Below are 19,710 nucleotides of genomic sequence, written 5' to 3' on the forward strand. Positions count from 1 at the left end.
ATTAAAATTTCTATTATTTTCTTTATATTTATTTTACCTCTTCTGTTTGAAATTAAAAAATTCTTTATATTTATTTTATCTTATAGCTCTCTTTTTCAAATTTCATTTCTAACCAAATCTATCACCGCTATTTACGACCGTCACCGGTGTCTTGTTCAACGTTATATGTCCTTCGTCATTTTCTATTCTTCTATTCTTGATATGTTTTTAAACTATCTTAAATTTTTGTCTCTATTTTAATTGTTCCAGTATTCTATTTTAAAATAGTGTAAGAAATCAATTGAAAACTTTTAAACTATAAATACTTAACTACAAATTTAGTAAAATTATAAAAGTTGACAAAGTGATTTAACCTTAAAATGAATACTAAATAATGTATTTGGATCTATTAAAACCAAATACAAATTTCTTCTTTTAAATTAATAAAACAGCCTTGATTATATAACTAGTATTTTTGTCATTTTAAAATGATCTAAAAATGTATCGTAATTTTTTAAAATTAAATTTAAATTTTAACATTATAATTTAATTAAAAAACAATAATCTTAAAAGGATATTTTAGTCTTTTCAAGATTAATTTTAAATAGTATATTTTCATTTTTTTAATATCTAAGACAAATTCTAATTTTTAAACCATTTGAAAAGACATTAATACTAAATAAATATTTTAGACTTTTAAATTTTAATGTTATTCTTTAAAAAGAGTACTTTTATCGTTTTAAAATATAATATAAATTTTTAATTTTTAAAATAATTAAATAACTCTAATCTTAAAAAAACATTTTACTTTTTTGTCTTTTTAAATTTTATTACAAATTTATTTTACTTTTTTTGAAATTAAATTAAATTTTCTGTTACTTTTAAATGATATTTTAATCTTTTCATATTAATTCTAAAAAAATACTCGTCTTTTTATTTTTTTATAATTTTATAATAATCTAATATCAAATCAAAATAATAATGGCCCAGATTTATTTTATCGCACAAAATCATGAAAAACCCCTAGCCCAAATTAATTTGTTTTTAGTATACTAGTCCATTAGCCCAACACAAAAATAAATGCAAATAATAATGATAAAAACAAACAAAATACAACTTTGTTACTTATTTTGTTTATGGAGTTTTGATACTCCAAAAGTTGTAAGGAGCATTTAATCGGGTCCCCACTATGTAAGCCAACTTTTTAGTGGGTCCATTGTTGCAGAATTTGTTTTCTTCGAGCAGACTTCACTATACTTATATTACTACATGTGTCATTTATACATGCATCTACATAGTAGCAATGGCTAAGGAAGTGAGCTAAATGAAGTCGAGTCATATCAAATTTAAGCTCATCTCTCAAAAATTAAGTTTGAGTCAGACTTAACTCATTAATAATTGAATTTATTTTGTAAATTTAAGTTCGGTATATATTAATTAATCTATATTTTTAATATTATATATATAATCGAACCAGCTCACGAGCTAATAAATTGAGTTTATTCAATCTCAAATTTGTCGTATTTAATTTATAAACTTAATTTCAGGCTTAAGCTCGACTCACTAACTCACAAACTCAGCTTATCAAACTATTAATAAATCGAGTTCGAACAGACTTATAAACTAGTTTGACTCAGCTTTAACCTTAGACAAAACCAATCAAATTTGGATTAAACCAGATTAGTTGATTCAGTGGATCAATGCACCCGCGTGGCTTCACAAGTGGACTAACAACACACTGGATCACAATAAGAGCACCAACAAAAAGCCTTCAAAAAGAGTCCACAATGAACCTACGCACACTCCTGACTCCACGCGGGCTTTCTTGCATCTCCAAGCATTACAAATGTTTTTTTACTTTCAGATGTTGAGTTATTTGGGACTTATGGGACTTCAAAAGAATTTAGAATTAATTCAAAATATTAGTTACTTTTTATGAGATAACGTTATATAATTGTACGATTATATAAAATAGGAAGAATTGCGAGTGTATTTTACTAGTACACTGATGTATATTAAATTTGTACTGTTAAAATATTAATTTAAAAATATAGATGGATGAAATTTTTTATGTAACATGTGTTTATAATGAAAAATATTGTGAAGTATGTATCAAATTTTGTGTTCCACAAGATATGATTTATGAAAATTATACCCTGTTCTTGACACAAGCTTCCCTTGTTGGTGGTTTGGTGACTGATTCCTTGGATGGCTTACCTTTTCTTTTTGTGTTTTTTTTTATTTTTTTGTCATGACATTTTGTTTTGATTTGGTTGCTTCCCTTATTGTCTGGCTAATGAATATTTTTGGTGTATGGTTTTTTTTTAATTAATTTGAGGATAATGAATAATTTTTCGGTACATCATTTTTGTATAATTTTTGGCCAGTACTATTTTATGGGACTACAAATTGTGAAACCATAATTGTTAAATTTGGTATCCTTTTATATTTATTTTTTTGTTCATGATTTAGGTTAAAAAATTCGACCCGTAGACAACAAATAGAACTAAGTCTTACACATTCATTAGCATAATGTAGTAAAAAACTGTGCCACATGCTCTTTTCTTTATAAAGTGATATTTTTTTTCATCTATATTTTGAACAAATTTTAATTTAGTCTTTAACATCTTAAATACTATTTTCATTCAAAAAATTTTTAAATAGGTTTAATATAGTTTTATCATTAAATTTAACACTAATAATTAACAAAATGAGTAATATAAACATTAATAACACTACTAATTAAATCATATCTTTTTCTATGTATTAAAAAAATATAGCCAAAATTTTTCTATAACATTTTTTTGGTATAAAATTTTAAATCTTAATAATCAATCATAAAGGCTTCAAAATCAAAAGAAAAATTTTTATATTACTGTCCATTGGTAGATCGATATTACTTACATACTGAAATCGAATGTTATTGGCTATTCAATATGCGAATTGTTTGTGTTAAATTTAATTGTGAGATAACATTAAACCTACTTAAATATTTTTTGGGATTGAAATAGGAGATTTAAATTTTTTTTTGGATTAAAGTATGATGTTTGAAACGTTAGGGACCAAATTAGAATTTGGCTAAAACGTTGAGGACTAAAATAATATTTGATCCCATTAAATAAACTAAACAGGATTCTCTTGGAGAAAATAATATTTGATCCCATTAATAACTTTTTCATATTTATTTGTACTGAACTATTTAAAATAGATGATTTCAAATTACAATAGAGATAAACGATTAGTTTTAAATTACTAGAGTACACATAAAAAATCACTAGTTTTTAGAAAAATATATGAATTTATGTAAAAATAGTGATTTAAAATTATCCATTTAAAACCAGCTCATTATATTTATATAAACCAACACATTTGAAATTTTAATTATATATGTTCAAATAAAATTTATTAAAATTTTTAATTTTTTAGAATTTTTTATTTTTTTTGAATACTAATTTTTTTTGTTTGAATACTAATTTAAATGTGTTAGTTTTTATAAAAATAATGTGTTAGTTTCAAATGAACAATTTTAAATTACATCGATTTTTTTAAAAATTAGTAATTTTTTGTTTGTGTACGCTGCTAATCTAAAATAATATTTAAAATTTTAAACTTAACTAAAACAGAAAGAAAATTGAATACGAAAATTTAGTGCAACCATAAATATAGAGAATAAAAAAAGGTAGAAATCGTATGTGAGTGGTGTAAAGTTATTAATAATTATTTAAATTATTAAATGAATAAAAAGTTATGGTTATTAAAAAGTGTTACATGGATCTCCTCAATCATTTTTCTATGTAAATCGAATGAGTCAGACTAGATTTAGCTCTCTATGTAAATCTAATCATTCGATCTGTTTCGATTTATGCATGTGTAAATCTAATCATTCTGTTTAGATTTACTAGGATAGTATGCATGTATGTATAAATCGAAACAGTCTGATTAGATTTAGTAGAACAACATATAAATATGTATAAATCGAACTAGACTTTTCGATTTATATAGAAAAATAAATCTAGTCTGACTCATTTGATTTATATAGAGACGTGATTGGAGTGATTCATGCTGCATTTTTTATTTTGAATGATTCGCATAAAATTGGATGAATGTTGGTTTATTAATGTAAATGATCCTTTATTTTATTTTGTTATTTTGGTTATATTATGGATGGACAAAATGATTCCACACACAACAAATGGACCTGATCCCAAAACTTAATATTAGAGGACCAAATTTTTAATTTATAATTAGTAATTACTATTGATTTTTTAAAAAATTTACAGTAATTTTTATTTTAATTTTTGTGTATGCTTTTATTATTCTGTTTGTTGTTATATTTTTATTAAATATTTAATTAAATTTTTATAATTTAAAAGTTTATAATTGAATTTTTATATTAGATAAAAGGATAAAATATTAAATTAGTTTCTTACGTTTGGGTCTAATCCTGTTTTAGTCCCTAAAATTTAAAGTGTCCTATTTAAATCCAAAAAAGTTCATTTAGCTTCAATATAGTTCTACTCCGAAGTCAATGTTAAAGAATTAACCTCACCGATCTACCAAATCTTAATGTCTCCTTCCCTAAAGAAGATGTACAAACTTGAGAAGTACAGGATCAGCTATAGATGCATCACCACGAACCACTGACCTTGGTTCAAGACTTCAAGCACATGGATAATATTGTCGAGAACTCGTTTTCCGTAGGAAAGTTCTCTGATAGCAACAAGAACAAGACTATTGTCATCTCTACCGCAAGAAACTCTTCTCAACAATCGAAAAGTTTGGTTATATAAATTTTTAATATTTGAAAACTAAAGTTTCATTAATTATTTAATATTAATTTTACGGTAGAACTACATTAAAATTAAAGGAAACATTTTTGTATTCGAATAGGACCTTTTAAACTTTAGATACTAAAACAGGATTAGGTTCAAATGTAAAAGATTAATTTAATACTTTATCCTAGATAAAAATTATAAATTAAATTTCTTCAAGCTATTTTTTATTAAAAAATACAAATATTTTAAAAATTTTATTTTTGTATTTGATGTAAAACCTATTATAAAATATTCTAAAGAGTAAATTTTCTAGTATTTTTTTTTTACCATCAAAATCCAATCATAAATTTTTAAACTAATAAAGATGCTAGGGTAGTTAATTTTGTTCATCATTAGTTATTTAAAATATGATTTTTTAATGTCAAAATTAAACAATAAATTATAAATACGATCCTTTTTTATTTTTGCATGTCTTTCAACAAATCAAGAATGTAAACTTTTTTTCAACTGGATTAGAGAATCTAATAACAAACAGCCCAAAAGGGTCATCAAGTCAACCTTTTGGGTCCAATAAACAATCACACACTTAAGAGGATGGTTCAGCTCATGACAGCCTAAACAACTACAGTGAGCCGTCTTTCTTATATTCTTCTTTGTACTCTTTTCACATTACACATAGTAGAATAGGACAAAATTTATTTTTGTCAGTAATTCATACATCGTTCACCAGAATACCAATAAAGTGGATGNATTATTATTACGTTAAAAAATTTAATTGGTGATTCAATACCGATTCAATATCCAATAATTTATCCGAGTCATTATTGGTTCAATTTTGATAAATGTGACTGAGGGGATTTTTTTGATCAAATTTGAATAATTTTATTGTGTTTTCAAATATTTTATTGTAAAGTATTTTTTTATAGCAATTAGATAATTAAATAAATGTGAAAACTCAGATGCAGTCGACTTTACGTAAAGTTGATATTTGAGAACCGTTAAATAATTTAACTGATTTAACTAAATTTTAATCTAACGACTCTCAGATATCAACTTCATGTGAAGTTGACTTCACGTGAGTTTTCACCTTAAATAAATTGTTGTGGTTCATTCTAATATGAAAATGAAATTTCAGAGTGATAGAGTCTCTTTTTTGTTAGAAGATTTCATACAGTTGAGAGAGCACACGAACAATATTGGCAAAAGTAAAGAAGGGCTTGAAATTTGAAAAAGCCCAAATAATCCATTCAGCAGAGCAGAATGAACCCAAAAAGGAAACTTAGCCCAGTGAATTTATCACGTCCGCGTAGATGTCACGTCGTCGTTTGGTGACTCTACAACGCGTTTAATTCATTCATTCATTCGTTCATTTTCGTTGCTTCCTTCACAAACTATACTCGCTTTGTTGCTTCTTCAGATCTGCATTCTCTAGTTTAGTTATTAGAGTTTGTAGTTTGGATCCCACTTTCACCCATTTCCGATTCCCAATTTCTCCAATTCCCACAAAATGACGAAACCACCCTCGCTGCAGCCGCTCCTCCTCCTCTTCATGTTCCTCCTTCTCTCCGCCCTCACTCCGCCGTCGAGCGCCGAGATCAAGTCCCTCACCATAAAATCCGACACCCGGCCAATGATCCTCTTCGAGAAGTTCGGGTTCACACACAGGGGCCACGTCACCATCGCCGTCTCCTCCGTCTCCGTGGCGGCGCTCTCCTCGGCCCCCCAGCCGGAATCCTCACGCCTAGGGTTCTTCCTCCTGAACGAAGAATCGCTCCTCCAAGTCCTCATCGAGATCCAGCAGAACCCTTCCTTCTGCGTTCTCGACTCTCACTACATCTTCCGCCTCTTCACCTTCCGCGACCTATCGCCACCTCCCTCCGCCTCCTTCAACCGCTCCTACCCGGTCTCCTCGCCAAACGAATACTCTCTCTTCTTCGCCAACTGCGCCCCCGACACCTCCGTGTCCATGGACGTCCGTACAGAGGTCTACAATCTTGAATCTGACGGTTCCCGCGACTACCTCTCCGCCGGTCAGACACAGCTCCCAACACTCTTCACCTTCTTCTCCCTCACATACCTCGTCTTCCTCGGCTTCTGGATCTACACTTGTTACCACAACAAGCGCTCCGTTCACCGAATCCACCTCCTCATGGGTGGACTCCTCCTCATGAAAGCATTGAATCTGATATGCGCGGCCGTCGACAAGCATTTCATCAAGGTCTCGGGGCTCCCTCACGGCTGGGACGTGTTGTTCTACATCTTTCAGTTTATCCGTGTCGTTTTGCTCTTCACTGTTATCGTTTTGATCGGGACCGGGTGGTCGTTTTTGAAGCCGTTCTTACAGGACAGGGAGAAGAAGGTGCTCATGATCGTGATCCCGCTTCAGGTTCTGGCGAATTTGGCCTCCGTTGTGATTGGCGAGACAGGTCCCTTCATCAAGGATTGGGTCACCTGGAACCAGGTTTTCTTGCTTGTGGATATTATTTGCTGTTGTGCAATTATTTTCCCGATTGTTTGGTCCATTAGGTCGCTTAGGGAGACTTCGAAAACTGATGGTAAGGCTGCCAGGAACCTTTCAAAGTTGACACTTTTCAGGCAGTTCTACATTGTGGTTATTGGCTACTTGTATTTCACGAGGATTGTGGTCTTTGCTTTGAGGACTATTGCTGCTTATAAGTACCAGTGGGTGAGCAATGCGGCCGAGGAGACCGCGAGCCTTGCGTTTTACATGGTGATGTTCTATATGTTTAGGCCTGTGGAGAAGAATGAGTACTTTGTGCTTGATGATGAGGAGGAAGAGGCCGCCGAAATGGCCCTTAGGGAAGAGGAATTTGAGCTTTGAATAGGGAAACTCAATTTGGCTGGCTCTTCTTTTGGTTTTGGTTTAACAGTTGACCCTCTCTATGCCACAGATTTCAGGACGTTCGGTGAAGCTCTTGTGGTTCAGCTCTGCTGGTAGTGAATGCTGTTACTCCCTTTTCTCAGTTTTCTTTTTATATTGTTACCTTTTGTTCCCAACCCCCCCGTTAGAAATTGTCCATAATGGAATACTGCTTGTATGTTTAGCTTCCTTTTTATTATTTCTTTTATAATTTTGTGTTAATGCTGCTGATGAAAATGCGGGATAGAGAAAGATTTGATCTAGTTCAATTGAAGATCAAACTATATCACTTGAGGATTTTTACTCAGTTATTGCTGAGATGTTCTTTCATTCATCATTCTTCTTTATTTGCATATTCTGCTTGAGTGTATACATTTACCAATTCATTGATTAGTTTCTTATATTATCCAAATCTTTTCATACTTGGATATTACATGATTACATAATGTTAGGTCAATTAAATGGCTTACAGTTTCTCTTTGATGAAGGTTTAAAAGACCATCGCGTCTAATCATTCATACTGTTGCTGGTTGCTTACTTTTTTCATTTACATTATCTAGATCTTTTCTATGATCCAAGTTGACTTCTTTGTTGACTTAGTAGAATTCATGTATAGATCAAGTGGAGTGCACTTAAATAAAACACCTTTTTTTAGTTGCACATGAGTGGCTTATAGGCGTGACTCAGGCTCCACTTATTTACTAAATGAGCAATTTAGTATTTAGCAAAGCTTCAGTGGTGGGCTCATGAGGTATTCTACTGATCATAGCACCCAACTATTAACATTTTCTTATTGTTTGGTTGTTCTTCTAACAGATCTGGTATCTCTTTCTCTCTCTCTCTCTCTCTCTCTCTCTCTCTCTCTCTCTCTCTCTCTCAGGTGTTTGCATCTGACTAACTTTAGCCTGTCATGAAAGAGCTATAAAGGGGTTTTAGTTTCTCAAAATAGTCTCAGTTTGGCTTTCCACTGGCTCTTAAATTCACAATGCTTCTAAAACACACACATGCACATATTGGAGATCCAACACACTCTAACAAATGGTAATTGATTAGTGCTAGTGTTTAGTTGGAGCTACTTATGAATTTAGAGGACATGAATAACAACTTTAGACATGATGTTCCATTGTTCCCACCTTTTTACTATGATAATAAATTGTGTACTGTGTCTGACCTATGCTTTCTTGTATATTTAGTTGTGAGAAAATGTTCTCTTCTAATTTGATGACATTATTGCAAGAGATTGCGATAGAAAAAGTTTAGGAGTGGCTTTCATATGGGACTTCTAACTGTATTGGGGAGATTAAATACACGAATTCAAGGTGCTTTTAGATAAACCATTTCTGTTTTAGTGTTTCATAATATTATGAATCATTCTCTGCCAAGGAGCGAGTCAATTATGGTTGATAACGTATGTCTGACAACAGCTCATGGTAAATGAGCGCCTTTAACTTGTAAATACTTTACCTTCTTCCTCAGAGGAAATAACTCCGACCCATTAGTTGTTTATGGTGTTAATGGGTGGCAAAGGCTGAAGGCATGGAAGGTGGTTTGTAACTGAAGGAGAGAGAATACTTTGATCTTTAGTTATATAGGGAAGAGGAGAGATACTTGGGAGTATCTCAGAATTGGAAAGGATTTGGACTTGGAGAGGAGCTGACTAATACTCAGTATCCTCCATATTTATTAGTACGGAGAAAACACGATGTTTCCATTTTCTTCTGCTTCTGATACTAGGTTCCTGTCAGAAATTATGCTGACGTGTGTTTGGTGTAGAAAGGTTTTCAAATGATATTGACCCTACTTTTTCCTCGGATGGACTAGATCTTTAGTTTGCGAGTTTGTAGGAGGGGAAATTCTGAGTTTACGGATGTCTCCTAATATAGGTAGTTTTTTTTTTTTTTTTTGGTCAAGTGGATTGGACAACCCCCAATCCTAGGCATTACATCCATGTATTACACACTCACACACACTACATGGATATTACTAACATGGGTTCAATATTCCTCACTGAGGATTCGAACTCGGGTGCAGCTCCCAGCGAGGCAGATGATGCTGCCATTGATCCAAGTCCTCGGCTGCGAGAGGAAGAGGTAGTTTGAATTAGGGAGGGTTAGGCTGGGAGGTTTTTGGGGTTGGGTTGGTTCAGTGTCTGGGCCGGGTTTGTCTGGCCTTCACCATGTCCAAAAACAAACTTTGAAGTATAAAAAAATATAATGCAAAAAAAAAAAATACCAAAAAAAAACATAATGCCAGTTTCTTTTTTATTACTTTATTATCCTTGCATCATTATTCCTAATTTCCTCTGCTGTTTCTGAAGTTAAAATAAATAATATTGCTTGGTAAAAAAGCACGTGGCGAAGGACATTCTTTTTCTCTTTGCAGGTACATATGGAGTAAAATCTCGTCAGAATCATAACAAAACCCTGAAATTGTTGTTATTCCAATAATGTGATGTTTATTCCGCAGAATCAATATTCGGAATGTTCGGATTGTGAGATGTCCAATACAATAAACACAATATTTTATTATTGGAAAATTGTTAAAGTTTTCATACTAGTTTCTTATCAAACGTGGCTTAGTTGTATTTTTTTAATTAAAAAATTAACGTAATTATAATAAATTTCATGAACGCTACCCAAGAAAAATAAATAGATGAAGTTGGGTGAATGGGTGGTAAAAGGATTACATGTTAGTGGTGCTTTTGAAACTAAGAGTAATTCTAATGGAGTGTTTTGAAGCCTCCTATTTGATACGTTAAGAATTAAATTAGTTTAGAATTGAAATTATTGAAACTGATAGATAAAACAAAAGCGGTCTCATTTTAGACAGATAGTTTTGCTTTAATGAAAAATCGTTAAAGTTGTTATTTATATAACTATCTTGATGGAATAATTTAAAAAATATATAAAATTCTAATTGAATTGAGACTAAGTTTTGGAGTGATAAGTTTTATTTTTAGTTTCATATTACTATTTATAACATATGGTTTTATAAATACTAATGTATCATTTATGAGGCGTAAAATGAAATTAAACTTAAAACTAGTATTGAAGATGTTTTAAGGTGATGTTGATATGTGAATGCAAATTTGAGAACATCCACGACTACGACTAATAATTGGTTATTTTTGCAGTTTACAATTATTTTCGCTTCTGAAGTTCTTAATTTTGTTGGAATGATGAACATGAGAAAGATATATTGGTAAATTCATATTTAGATTTGAAGGAATGGAATCATAAGAATTTAAATTCTTCATTATGGAAATGCTAATTATGCGGCATTTAAGGAAAATGAGAATTCTCAGAGATCAATGGAAAATTGGAAATTAACCAGGAGGTAGATTCGGATAAAATGGTATCTTATGTTTATGAGGAGCATTATGACAACAAACTATATGATTATACAAGAGAGGATCATGGGTTGGGAGCAAATAGGCCCAACAAGGGTCTTGGCTGAAGGATAGGGCCCATTGGAGTAGAGCCTCCAACAGTCTCCCCAATCGAGTAGGGTATGACCCTTCCTCTATGGTGACCCGGTAGGGGCTGCAGGATGTGGCTAGTGATGATATGCACACAGAGCCTGTATGTATGAGCGGAGCACGGGATGTGACGTGGCATAGTATGGACGGTAGCGGACAACATCGCGCGGCAGAGGCAGTTGAACTATCCACCGTGTTGACCCGACAAGGGAGGCAGCCTCTGATAAAAAATGCTACGCACGCGGAGACTGAACATGTGAGTGGCGCAGGGGCTGAGATGCAGAAGAATTTGGAGGATCGTTGTGGACAACTTCTCTTGGCAAAGGCGAGTACACGGGAGGTGAAGGCTATGGGGCTTGATGGAGGGAAGAGCGCTGCTGGGGTAGCCACCAATGGTGAGAAGGAACGATGCCAGGGGAGACATGAAATGGGCCCAAATGCAGAACCAAGAGAAGCTCACTTGATATATAGTAGGTCTAAAGAGATGGGAAGGATGCAGGTTGTGATAGAGGGCCTGGGGGTAGCTGTAGAAGTTGTTGGGCATGGTAAGGTTAATGACATATATAGATGCCACAACACATAAAACAAAGAATGGCAACTCCAAGGCAAGACAGGATTGAGATTGCAAGAAGGGGAAAGCTTGATGGATGGCTGGACTCAGGGTAGTGGCAACGGCCAAGAGGAAGAACACGAGAACCGTACAGAAGCAGGATCAGAGATTAAGGCTGTTTTGGATGGTTGAAGTGAACTTCACAATGAGGATCAAACTGAGTTGGGAAGAGAAAATGACAGAGAACAAAGAGACTTGGAAACTAGTTGCAGAGTCAGGTGCTAAGTGCAGTAACGAGGAGGATATTATGGCTATTCTGCAGGAGCAAAATGAGGTAATCGCCCTGAAGCGACGACAAGCAAAGCAAAAAGAAAAAATACGAAAAAGCTGGCCAAAAAATCATAAGCAGGTGTGTACTAAAATTGTTAAATGATTTTAAGTTCTTGGAATATTATGGTTTGGGAGGTGCTGAAAAATTTAGTATGCTAAAAAATTTTAAAAGTAAGTTTAGGTTCGAAATGTTAGGTTTGATAGAAACAAAAAAGGATTTGGTGGCTAAATTTGATGTAATGTATATTTGGGAAAGTTACAGAGCTAGCTTGGAGTTTGTAAGTTCAGTTGGGGGCTTTCAGAGGGTTATTGTTAATATGGGATGAATCCGTTTTTCAATTGACTAATTGCTATAAAGGAGATAGATGGATGTGTGTAGAAGGGATTGTGATAAAAGATAATTTTCATTGTGCTATTTGTCTAGTGTGTGGACCACATGTGAGAGCTGAGAAGATCTCAATGTGGGAAGAGTTGAGTTATATTGCAGGGTTGTGTCAAGTGCCGTTCTGTTATTTGGGAGATTTTAATGAAGTTATGCATTTGGAAGAAAGAAAAGGAGCGACTAGATTATCAGCGTCTGTTGAATATTTTAGAGCATGGATAAATGATATGGAGTTGGTCGATTTGGCGTTAAATGATCGCAAGTATACATGGTTTAGGGGACAGTCGTGCAGTCGTATTGATAGGAGCTTAGTTATTTTGGGGTGGCTCGATGTGTACCCGGAGACGTGACTAAGGGGAGGTCCAAGAGGTTTATCATATCACTGCCCTTTGATAATTGAAGATAGTAGAAGATTTGATGGCCCAAGACCATTCTGTAGCCTGGACTCATGGTTCACGCATGAAGGGTTTCTAAGAATGGTGAAGCAAGAGTAGAGGAAATTAGGAGACATACAATTCTTAGACAAGATGAAAGCGCTGTCAGTACTGCTAGGTAGATGGCTTAAGCAACATTTTGGGATATATTTAAGAAGATAAAGAAGTTTGAGGAAGAAATAAAGAAGGTAGATGATATGGTTAGTAATGGACTCTATGATGGTACAATGGAGGCAAGGAGAAAGGCGATAATGAGGTGCTGTCAGAAGTGGTATGTTAGATAGGATGTTCACTAGAAGCAAATGTCTAGAACTTGGCATGCTAAATAGATGGATAAGAATACAAGGTATTTTCACAATATTGTTTCGGCAAGAAGAAGGAATAACTAGATTGAGTCTTTGGTGATTAATGGGACATTAGTGAGGAATCAAGCAAGAATCATGGTTGTAGTTCGAGACTTTTATAAACATCTGTACCACCATTTAGGGATGGATTAGTCAACCGACTAGAGAAGGAGGAAGTTGAAGCCCTAAAGCTGATGCCATCGGTAGAGGAAGTGAAAGAGGCAGTTTGGAATTGTGAATCTTTCAAGACTCCAGGGAGTAATGGAAGTAACATAAATTTTATAAAAAAGTGTTAAGAATGATATTGGAATTGAATGCACCACAGCTGTGATGAGCTTTTTTGAGACTGCAAGACTACCAGCAGACTCCAATGTCACATGGGTAGCGTTGGCTCTGAAATTCGTTGGGGCGAAAGAGAAAAAAGATCTCATACTTATCAGTATGGTTGGATGTGTTTATAAAGTTATCTCTAAACTGCTGACACAAAGAATGAGGAGTGTAATGCTAGGCTTAGTTGGGAAATCACAGAGTGCCTTTGTAAAGGAGAGGAAGATACATGATGGAGCTTTAATTTCCAAAAAGTCTATGATAGAGTTAAATGGTGCTTCATTAATACTGTGCTAGAGAAGATGGGATTCGATAGTACAAGGAGGATATGGGTTAAGAAGTGTATTAGGTCCTCATCTATCTCTATTCTGGTTAATGGGTCACCATCGAAACCTTTCAAAATGGAGAGGGGACTTCGTCAAGGCGACCCATTATCGCCATTTTTGTTTGTTCTGGTGGTGGATTTGCTTAACAAGATGATCGGAGAGGCAATGAGGAACGATCGAATATCTCCACTTTTAGTCGGTAGGGATAATATTGGGTTATCACACTTACAATTTGCTAATGACACAATATTATTCTGTTCGCCTGAGGAGGAGATAGTGAGAAATTATAAAAGACTTCTGAGGTGCTTCGAAATTATATCCGGGTTGAGCATTAACTTTGAGAAGTCCAGCTTGATACCAGTGAACTATAGTCAGGAGTGGGCAAGCCGGATGTGTGAGTTACTGGTTTGCCAGGAGACAGCGCTACCGGTAAGGTATCTTGGTATTAGCCTAGGAGTAAATCCGCGATTGGTAAAAATTTGGAAGCCAGTGATAGATAAGGTGGAAGAAAAGCTTAGCTTATGGAAAGCAAAGGTCCTAAGTAAGGCTGAAAGCTGGTACTCATTAAGTCTGTAATCAACAACCTACCTATTTATTACCTGAGTTTGTATAAGATGCCAAATGCAGTTGCACAAAGAATCATCTCTTTGCAGAGGCAGTTCATCTGGGGAAAGGATGATAGACAATCTGGTATGGCTCTTGTGAAGTGGGAGATGATCCAGGCACCAAAGAAGTTAGGAGGGCTGGGGGTGGGTGATGTGGTGGTCTGTAATACTTCTTTATTGTTTAAATGGTGGTGACGATTCTCAAAGGAAGACTGTCTGCTCTAAAAGAAGATCGTGTGCTCCTATAATAGCTTGAACCCAAATTACTTGCTGTCTACTCAAATTTTACCAGAGAAAGATGGCCTATGGAGAGACATATGTCAAGTACAAATAAAGAAGAAATATGTTAAGTAGAAGATAATTGATGGCCTTGTTATGGAGGTAGAGGATGGTAGGTCCAGTAGATTTTGAGAGCTCCAAGTGAGAAAGCTGAAAGACTCTTTTTCGAGACTCTTCTTAATTTCAAACAAAAAAGGATTAGTAATTGGGGATTGTGAATTTTGAAATGGGATAGAGTGGGTTTGGCACTTCTATTCAAGGCAAGAACTCCGGATTAGCTGCTTCATGCCTTGTAATCTGTTAGATTGATAGTAGAAGTGCAAGATAGAGTGGTATGGAAATTTGACAAAGAAGGCGTTTATTCTACTAACTCATTTGTGCATGTTTTGCAGGAAGCGACTTTGGACGAGGAGATTTTGAGCTATAGATTGATAAAAGAAATTTGGAAAGGCCTAGTTTCTCCTCGAGTTGAGTTGTTCACTTGGTTTGCATTGGTAGGCTGGTTCAATACAAAGGACTGGCTGAGTAGGTTGGGAATCCTAGAACAGAATGATAATTTATGCGTGTTGTGTAAAAAAGATGTTGAAAATATTCAGAACTTGTTTGTTACTTGTGAGTACTCTTGGCAGATGTAGTGTGCATGGATAATGGAAGTTGGTCAAGTGTGGACTACTCCTGACACCTTGAAAGATCACTTTGAGAGTTGGAGATCCATGCCTATGAAAAAAAAAGCTGCGCAAGTATTGGTTAGTTGGGTTCTTCTCAGTTATATGGAACATTTGGTTACGTAGGAATGATGCCATATTTTAGAGCAAGACAACAGGCGTTATAGATTGTGTGACTCAATCACTTTTATGTGCTACGGAATGGTGTGGTAAATAACTCATGTTGTTGATGGCTATGCCAGAGATGACATAAGAGTTGTTTTGTCTTTTTATCATTCTTGTCTTTGTCTTTGTATGCTCCACTTCGAGTGTTGAGCTCTTTCTTTCAAGAGAAAAAAGTTCTTAATTTCAATTTTTGTTCATTTTAACCTTTGATATATAATTAATTATACATTTTGTATAGGATTACATTACTTGCATGTTGCCCAAAATAAGGTTACACAAATTGCACCATCTAATCTTTTTGGTGATTGCACCATTTAATATAATATTACATAAATAGCATGCCTAAGCAAAAAAAGGTTAAAATGCGGATAAAATTGAAAAATTGTGAACAATAGAGATTATGGGCATTTTGAGAAAGGAACAAGCAAGGGAAAAGAAAGAACTATTTTTAAATGGATGTTATGTAAGTGAATTATACAATAATGGGTTAGAAAGGTGTAATACTAACGTATGTACCAAATCGTTCGGAAAAAAAAGAAGCAAAATGTTGAGGTTGACATACTAACCACTTCATCATTAACTCCAAATGGCTTAGAACTTCTCCTCCTTGGTGTCAAAATCTTCTACTTAGGTGTCTCATTTTTCTTCTTCTTAGGAGTGACAGATTTTTTCTTAGGTGTCACAATAATCTTTTTTTTCCTTCTTAGTATCTCTCCTTCCAGAATTATCACCCAAACTCTCACAGTTACTAGTGTCTAAGCTTCGTCATCAACATTTTCATAATCATCATCACTTGATGGATCAACAACATTTTCAAGCAAAACTGGTTTGTTAACAGTATGATCAAAATAGATGTATAAATCATCAATCTCCATATTAGCCATTTTCTTGTCACACATCTCATTAGTGTCTTTGTTACCCTTGAAAGTGAACAAACCAGACTATATATTATCTGCACTTGAATCCAACTAATTCATCTCCTTGTATTCTTCATAACCCAAACCTATAAACAACTGAACTAAGTCCTTATGATTAACTAAATCTATATCTAGCTTAGAGAACTTGTGTACTTTTCCATCATTGTAGTTTAGATACCTATTCCCATCTCTTTCAAACCATCCTTCATGGTGAAATATAGGAACAATATCATAAGATATTTGCAACCGTTTAAAGAAATTGTTCAAATTAATTATAAATCATCATAAACAAAAACATTTTTTTGGAAAATTAACTAACAACAACTAATAACTTACTAATAACAAATAATAAATTATAATTTATGTTTTTTTTTCTAAGCCCTAGAACATAACATGCAACAAAGTCATTACACCAGATCCAATGGAGGGCCATAATCTAGGACCACGACAAAGGACCACTACCCCCTCTCATAAATAAATGCAAGTAAAAAAATCACTCAACATAAACAAATGAAAGTCAAACAAAAAAGAAATATTAAAGCATACCTTGGGCTACCAAGTTGCCACCACGATATCACTGCACCATCACTTCTCTATCGTGTTGCCGTCATTACCTTTGTTATTGTCTCCCTCGTTGTCGGATTTCTAGCGTAAAGTGTGGAAAGCTTAGGATTTTTCTGTAATTGTTAGTGAGAAAAGAGGAGAGTGATGGTAATATGAAGGGTTTCGAGGGCTATAAACCATTTTTGTCATCTCTAAAACGGTAGCATATTGTTGACTCGATAGAAGGGTCTTTGTCCTTTTGAATGGTCACTTGATAGGTAATGGATTAACATTACACGTAGGCAATATCTGTTAGTTCTAGACAAAAAACTTTAATAAAGGGGGTATAAGGACTAACTGAGTTAGTGGTTAGGAACCGCATTTTTATTTTCCAATCAATAAAGGGCGGGTTGTCGGTTAGAGCAATGGTCAAGAGGCGGAACAGGGTTTTTACTCAAAATAAAATAATATGAGAGTTTTTATAGGTGCATTCTATGGTGGCCATAGTTTTGTCGTGGCTATAATGGCTACAAGGAGCCATCCAATTATTTGTTGACACGTGCATTCCCTAAAGGATTTTTTACTTTTAGTTAGTTGGTCTTAAACACAGTAAAAAAAGCTAATAGTGAGGGTAAAAATTTTAGATGGTGATTAGAATGAAGTAAAATTTTGTTTGCTAGAAAACAAGAAAAAAATAAATGTTGGCACAAAATTGATGGTTGATGAGATATAACTGAGTTAGGATTTTTTGGGTTTGGGAGGATGGCACATTGCAACAGGCATTGAGCATTCACATTGTATTGTTTGTAACGGAGAGGAAGTAGAATAGTGAAAAATCGATGGAAAATTGCTGTGGAGATTGCATGAAGCTGTCAAAATGCTAACTGTCAGTAGATACTTGTCATCGAAAAAGATAGATATCCGAGGTGGGCTAGCAGTTACTAGCGAACACAGAGCAAGTTATACAGGTAAGAGGGTTTTATCGATTTTGTGTTTTTTATTTATATCATCCCTGCATTTTGTTTTGAAAGATTGTGGAAAGTTGAGGATGGTATGTCAGTAGTTAGAAACTAGATAAAGATTGTAGTAATATTTGTTCATGATTGTTATGGGTAGCTTAGAGTTTTCTGCGTAGTGGACTAACAGATGGAGCATGGGGTCAGAGGCTGACGAAGTTGAGATATTAGGGGCTGAGTCGTGACAAACAAAGGAAGTGAATATGACATCATTAGATATTGAGAAAATTGGTTAGGCAGTGGATGATAGAAAAGTAGAAGGATCTAGTCTGACTACGATGTAGTCAGATAAAGAGCCAAATATGTTTAACTGCTGTGAGACAAGGATAACTGCAGAGGAATTGGCTTTGGTAGAGTTCAATTCTGTTGAGGAAGCATATGCAAGGTATATGAAATATGCATGGGTTACTGGGTTTGCAGTTCGAAAGGGAGTTTCGGAAAAAGATGATAAAGGTAATGTTGTGAGAAAATTTTTCTTCTGCAATAGACAAGGATTGCACATAAAAAATTTTATGAGAGGATTGATAGATAGCGGCCATACAAACCAATTACACAAACCAATTGTAACACGAGATTTGTTGTTCATCTAGACAAAAGGTGCGGAAAGTGGAAGATGAAGTCTTTCTTTGTGGATCATAACCATGAGTTCGCCCTACCAGACTACAAGGTGGTTATCATCATTTCCATTTTATAAAGAAGGATCTATATAATTATATAAATGATGTTTGACATTCCCGTATCGTTGAGGGTGATGCTACAGTAGCAATTAGCTATCTTAAAGGAAAGACAGAACTTGATCTGCTAGTTGTGGTACAATAGTCGTACTGTGCTGAGAATCACTTGGGTAATTTATTTTGGTGTGATGGTCAGATGCAACGTGACTACAATTGTTTTGGTGATGTGTTGGTCTTTGATTCAACCTATAGGATAAATTTATATAATAGGTCTCTGGTGATATTTTTGGGTACTAACAACCACATGCAAGATCATTATATTTGGGTTTGGGTTACTTGAGAATGAGAAGATTCTTTCTTATAAATGGTTGCTAAGAAGTTTTTGGAATGTAATAAAGGAAAAGGAGCCAAAGGTTATGATTACATATGGAGACGAATCGATGAAGGAGGCCACTCGGAGTGGGTTTCCTAATGCAACACACCGGCTATGCAGTTAGCATCTTTCCTAGAATGATGTGGCTAACATCAAGGATACTGATTTTTGTGGTGCATTCAAGACTGTGGTGTATGGAGTCTTTGGGATTGAAGAGTTTGACAACAATTGAGTGGACATGGTTGAGTGCTTCAGTTTAGAGAATAATGATTGGATTGAAAAAGCATACAAGAAGAGGAAGTAGTGGGCAAATGCTTATCTGTGTGATAAGTTTTACGCGGACATGAGAACAACATCGAGATGCGAGGGAATCAATTCTTCCCTTAAGAAGTTTATTAGATCTGAAAATTATCTTCTCAAGCTTGTGGAGAACTTGGATCATGTGGAGAAGGATTATAGGAATAATAAGTTCATAGCCGACTTTAAATCTTTGTATCCTGAACTAGTGATGGCTACAAGCTTGGAAATCATCGAGAAGGGTGTAAACAAGGTGTACACGAGGAGATGTTCTTTGAGGATAAAAAACAAACCAAGGAAGTGGCCGCATTGATCGTGCTTCACAATGAGAGGTATGTCAGCATTGAAAAGTTTACACTGAGGATGTTTT

At 34.4% G+C, this 19,710-nt stretch overlaps 1 protein-coding gene across 1 annotated transcript; it reads left to right on the forward strand.

The window, feature by feature from the left end:
* Positions 1-6,107: 6,107 nt before the first annotated feature.
* Positions 6,108-7,965, forward strand: LOC107493335 (protein CANDIDATE G-PROTEIN COUPLED RECEPTOR 7). The gene has a single exon (XM_016114431.3). It carries the CDS (start codon positions 6,262-6,264, stop codon positions 7,594-7,596), a length of 1,335 nt encoding a protein of 444 aa, XP_015969917.1. The 5' UTR covers positions 6,108-6,261; the 3' UTR covers positions 7,597-7,965.
* The last annotated feature ends 11,745 nt before the right edge of the window (positions 7,966-19,710 follow it).

The sequence above is a fragment of the Arachis duranensis genome, chromosome 6 (genome assembly GCF_000817695.3).
Source record: "Arachis duranensis cultivar V14167 chromosome 6, aradu.V14167.gnm2.J7QH, whole genome shotgun sequence".
Lineage (NCBI taxonomy): Eukaryota > Viridiplantae > Streptophyta > Magnoliopsida > Fabales > Fabaceae > Arachis > Arachis duranensis.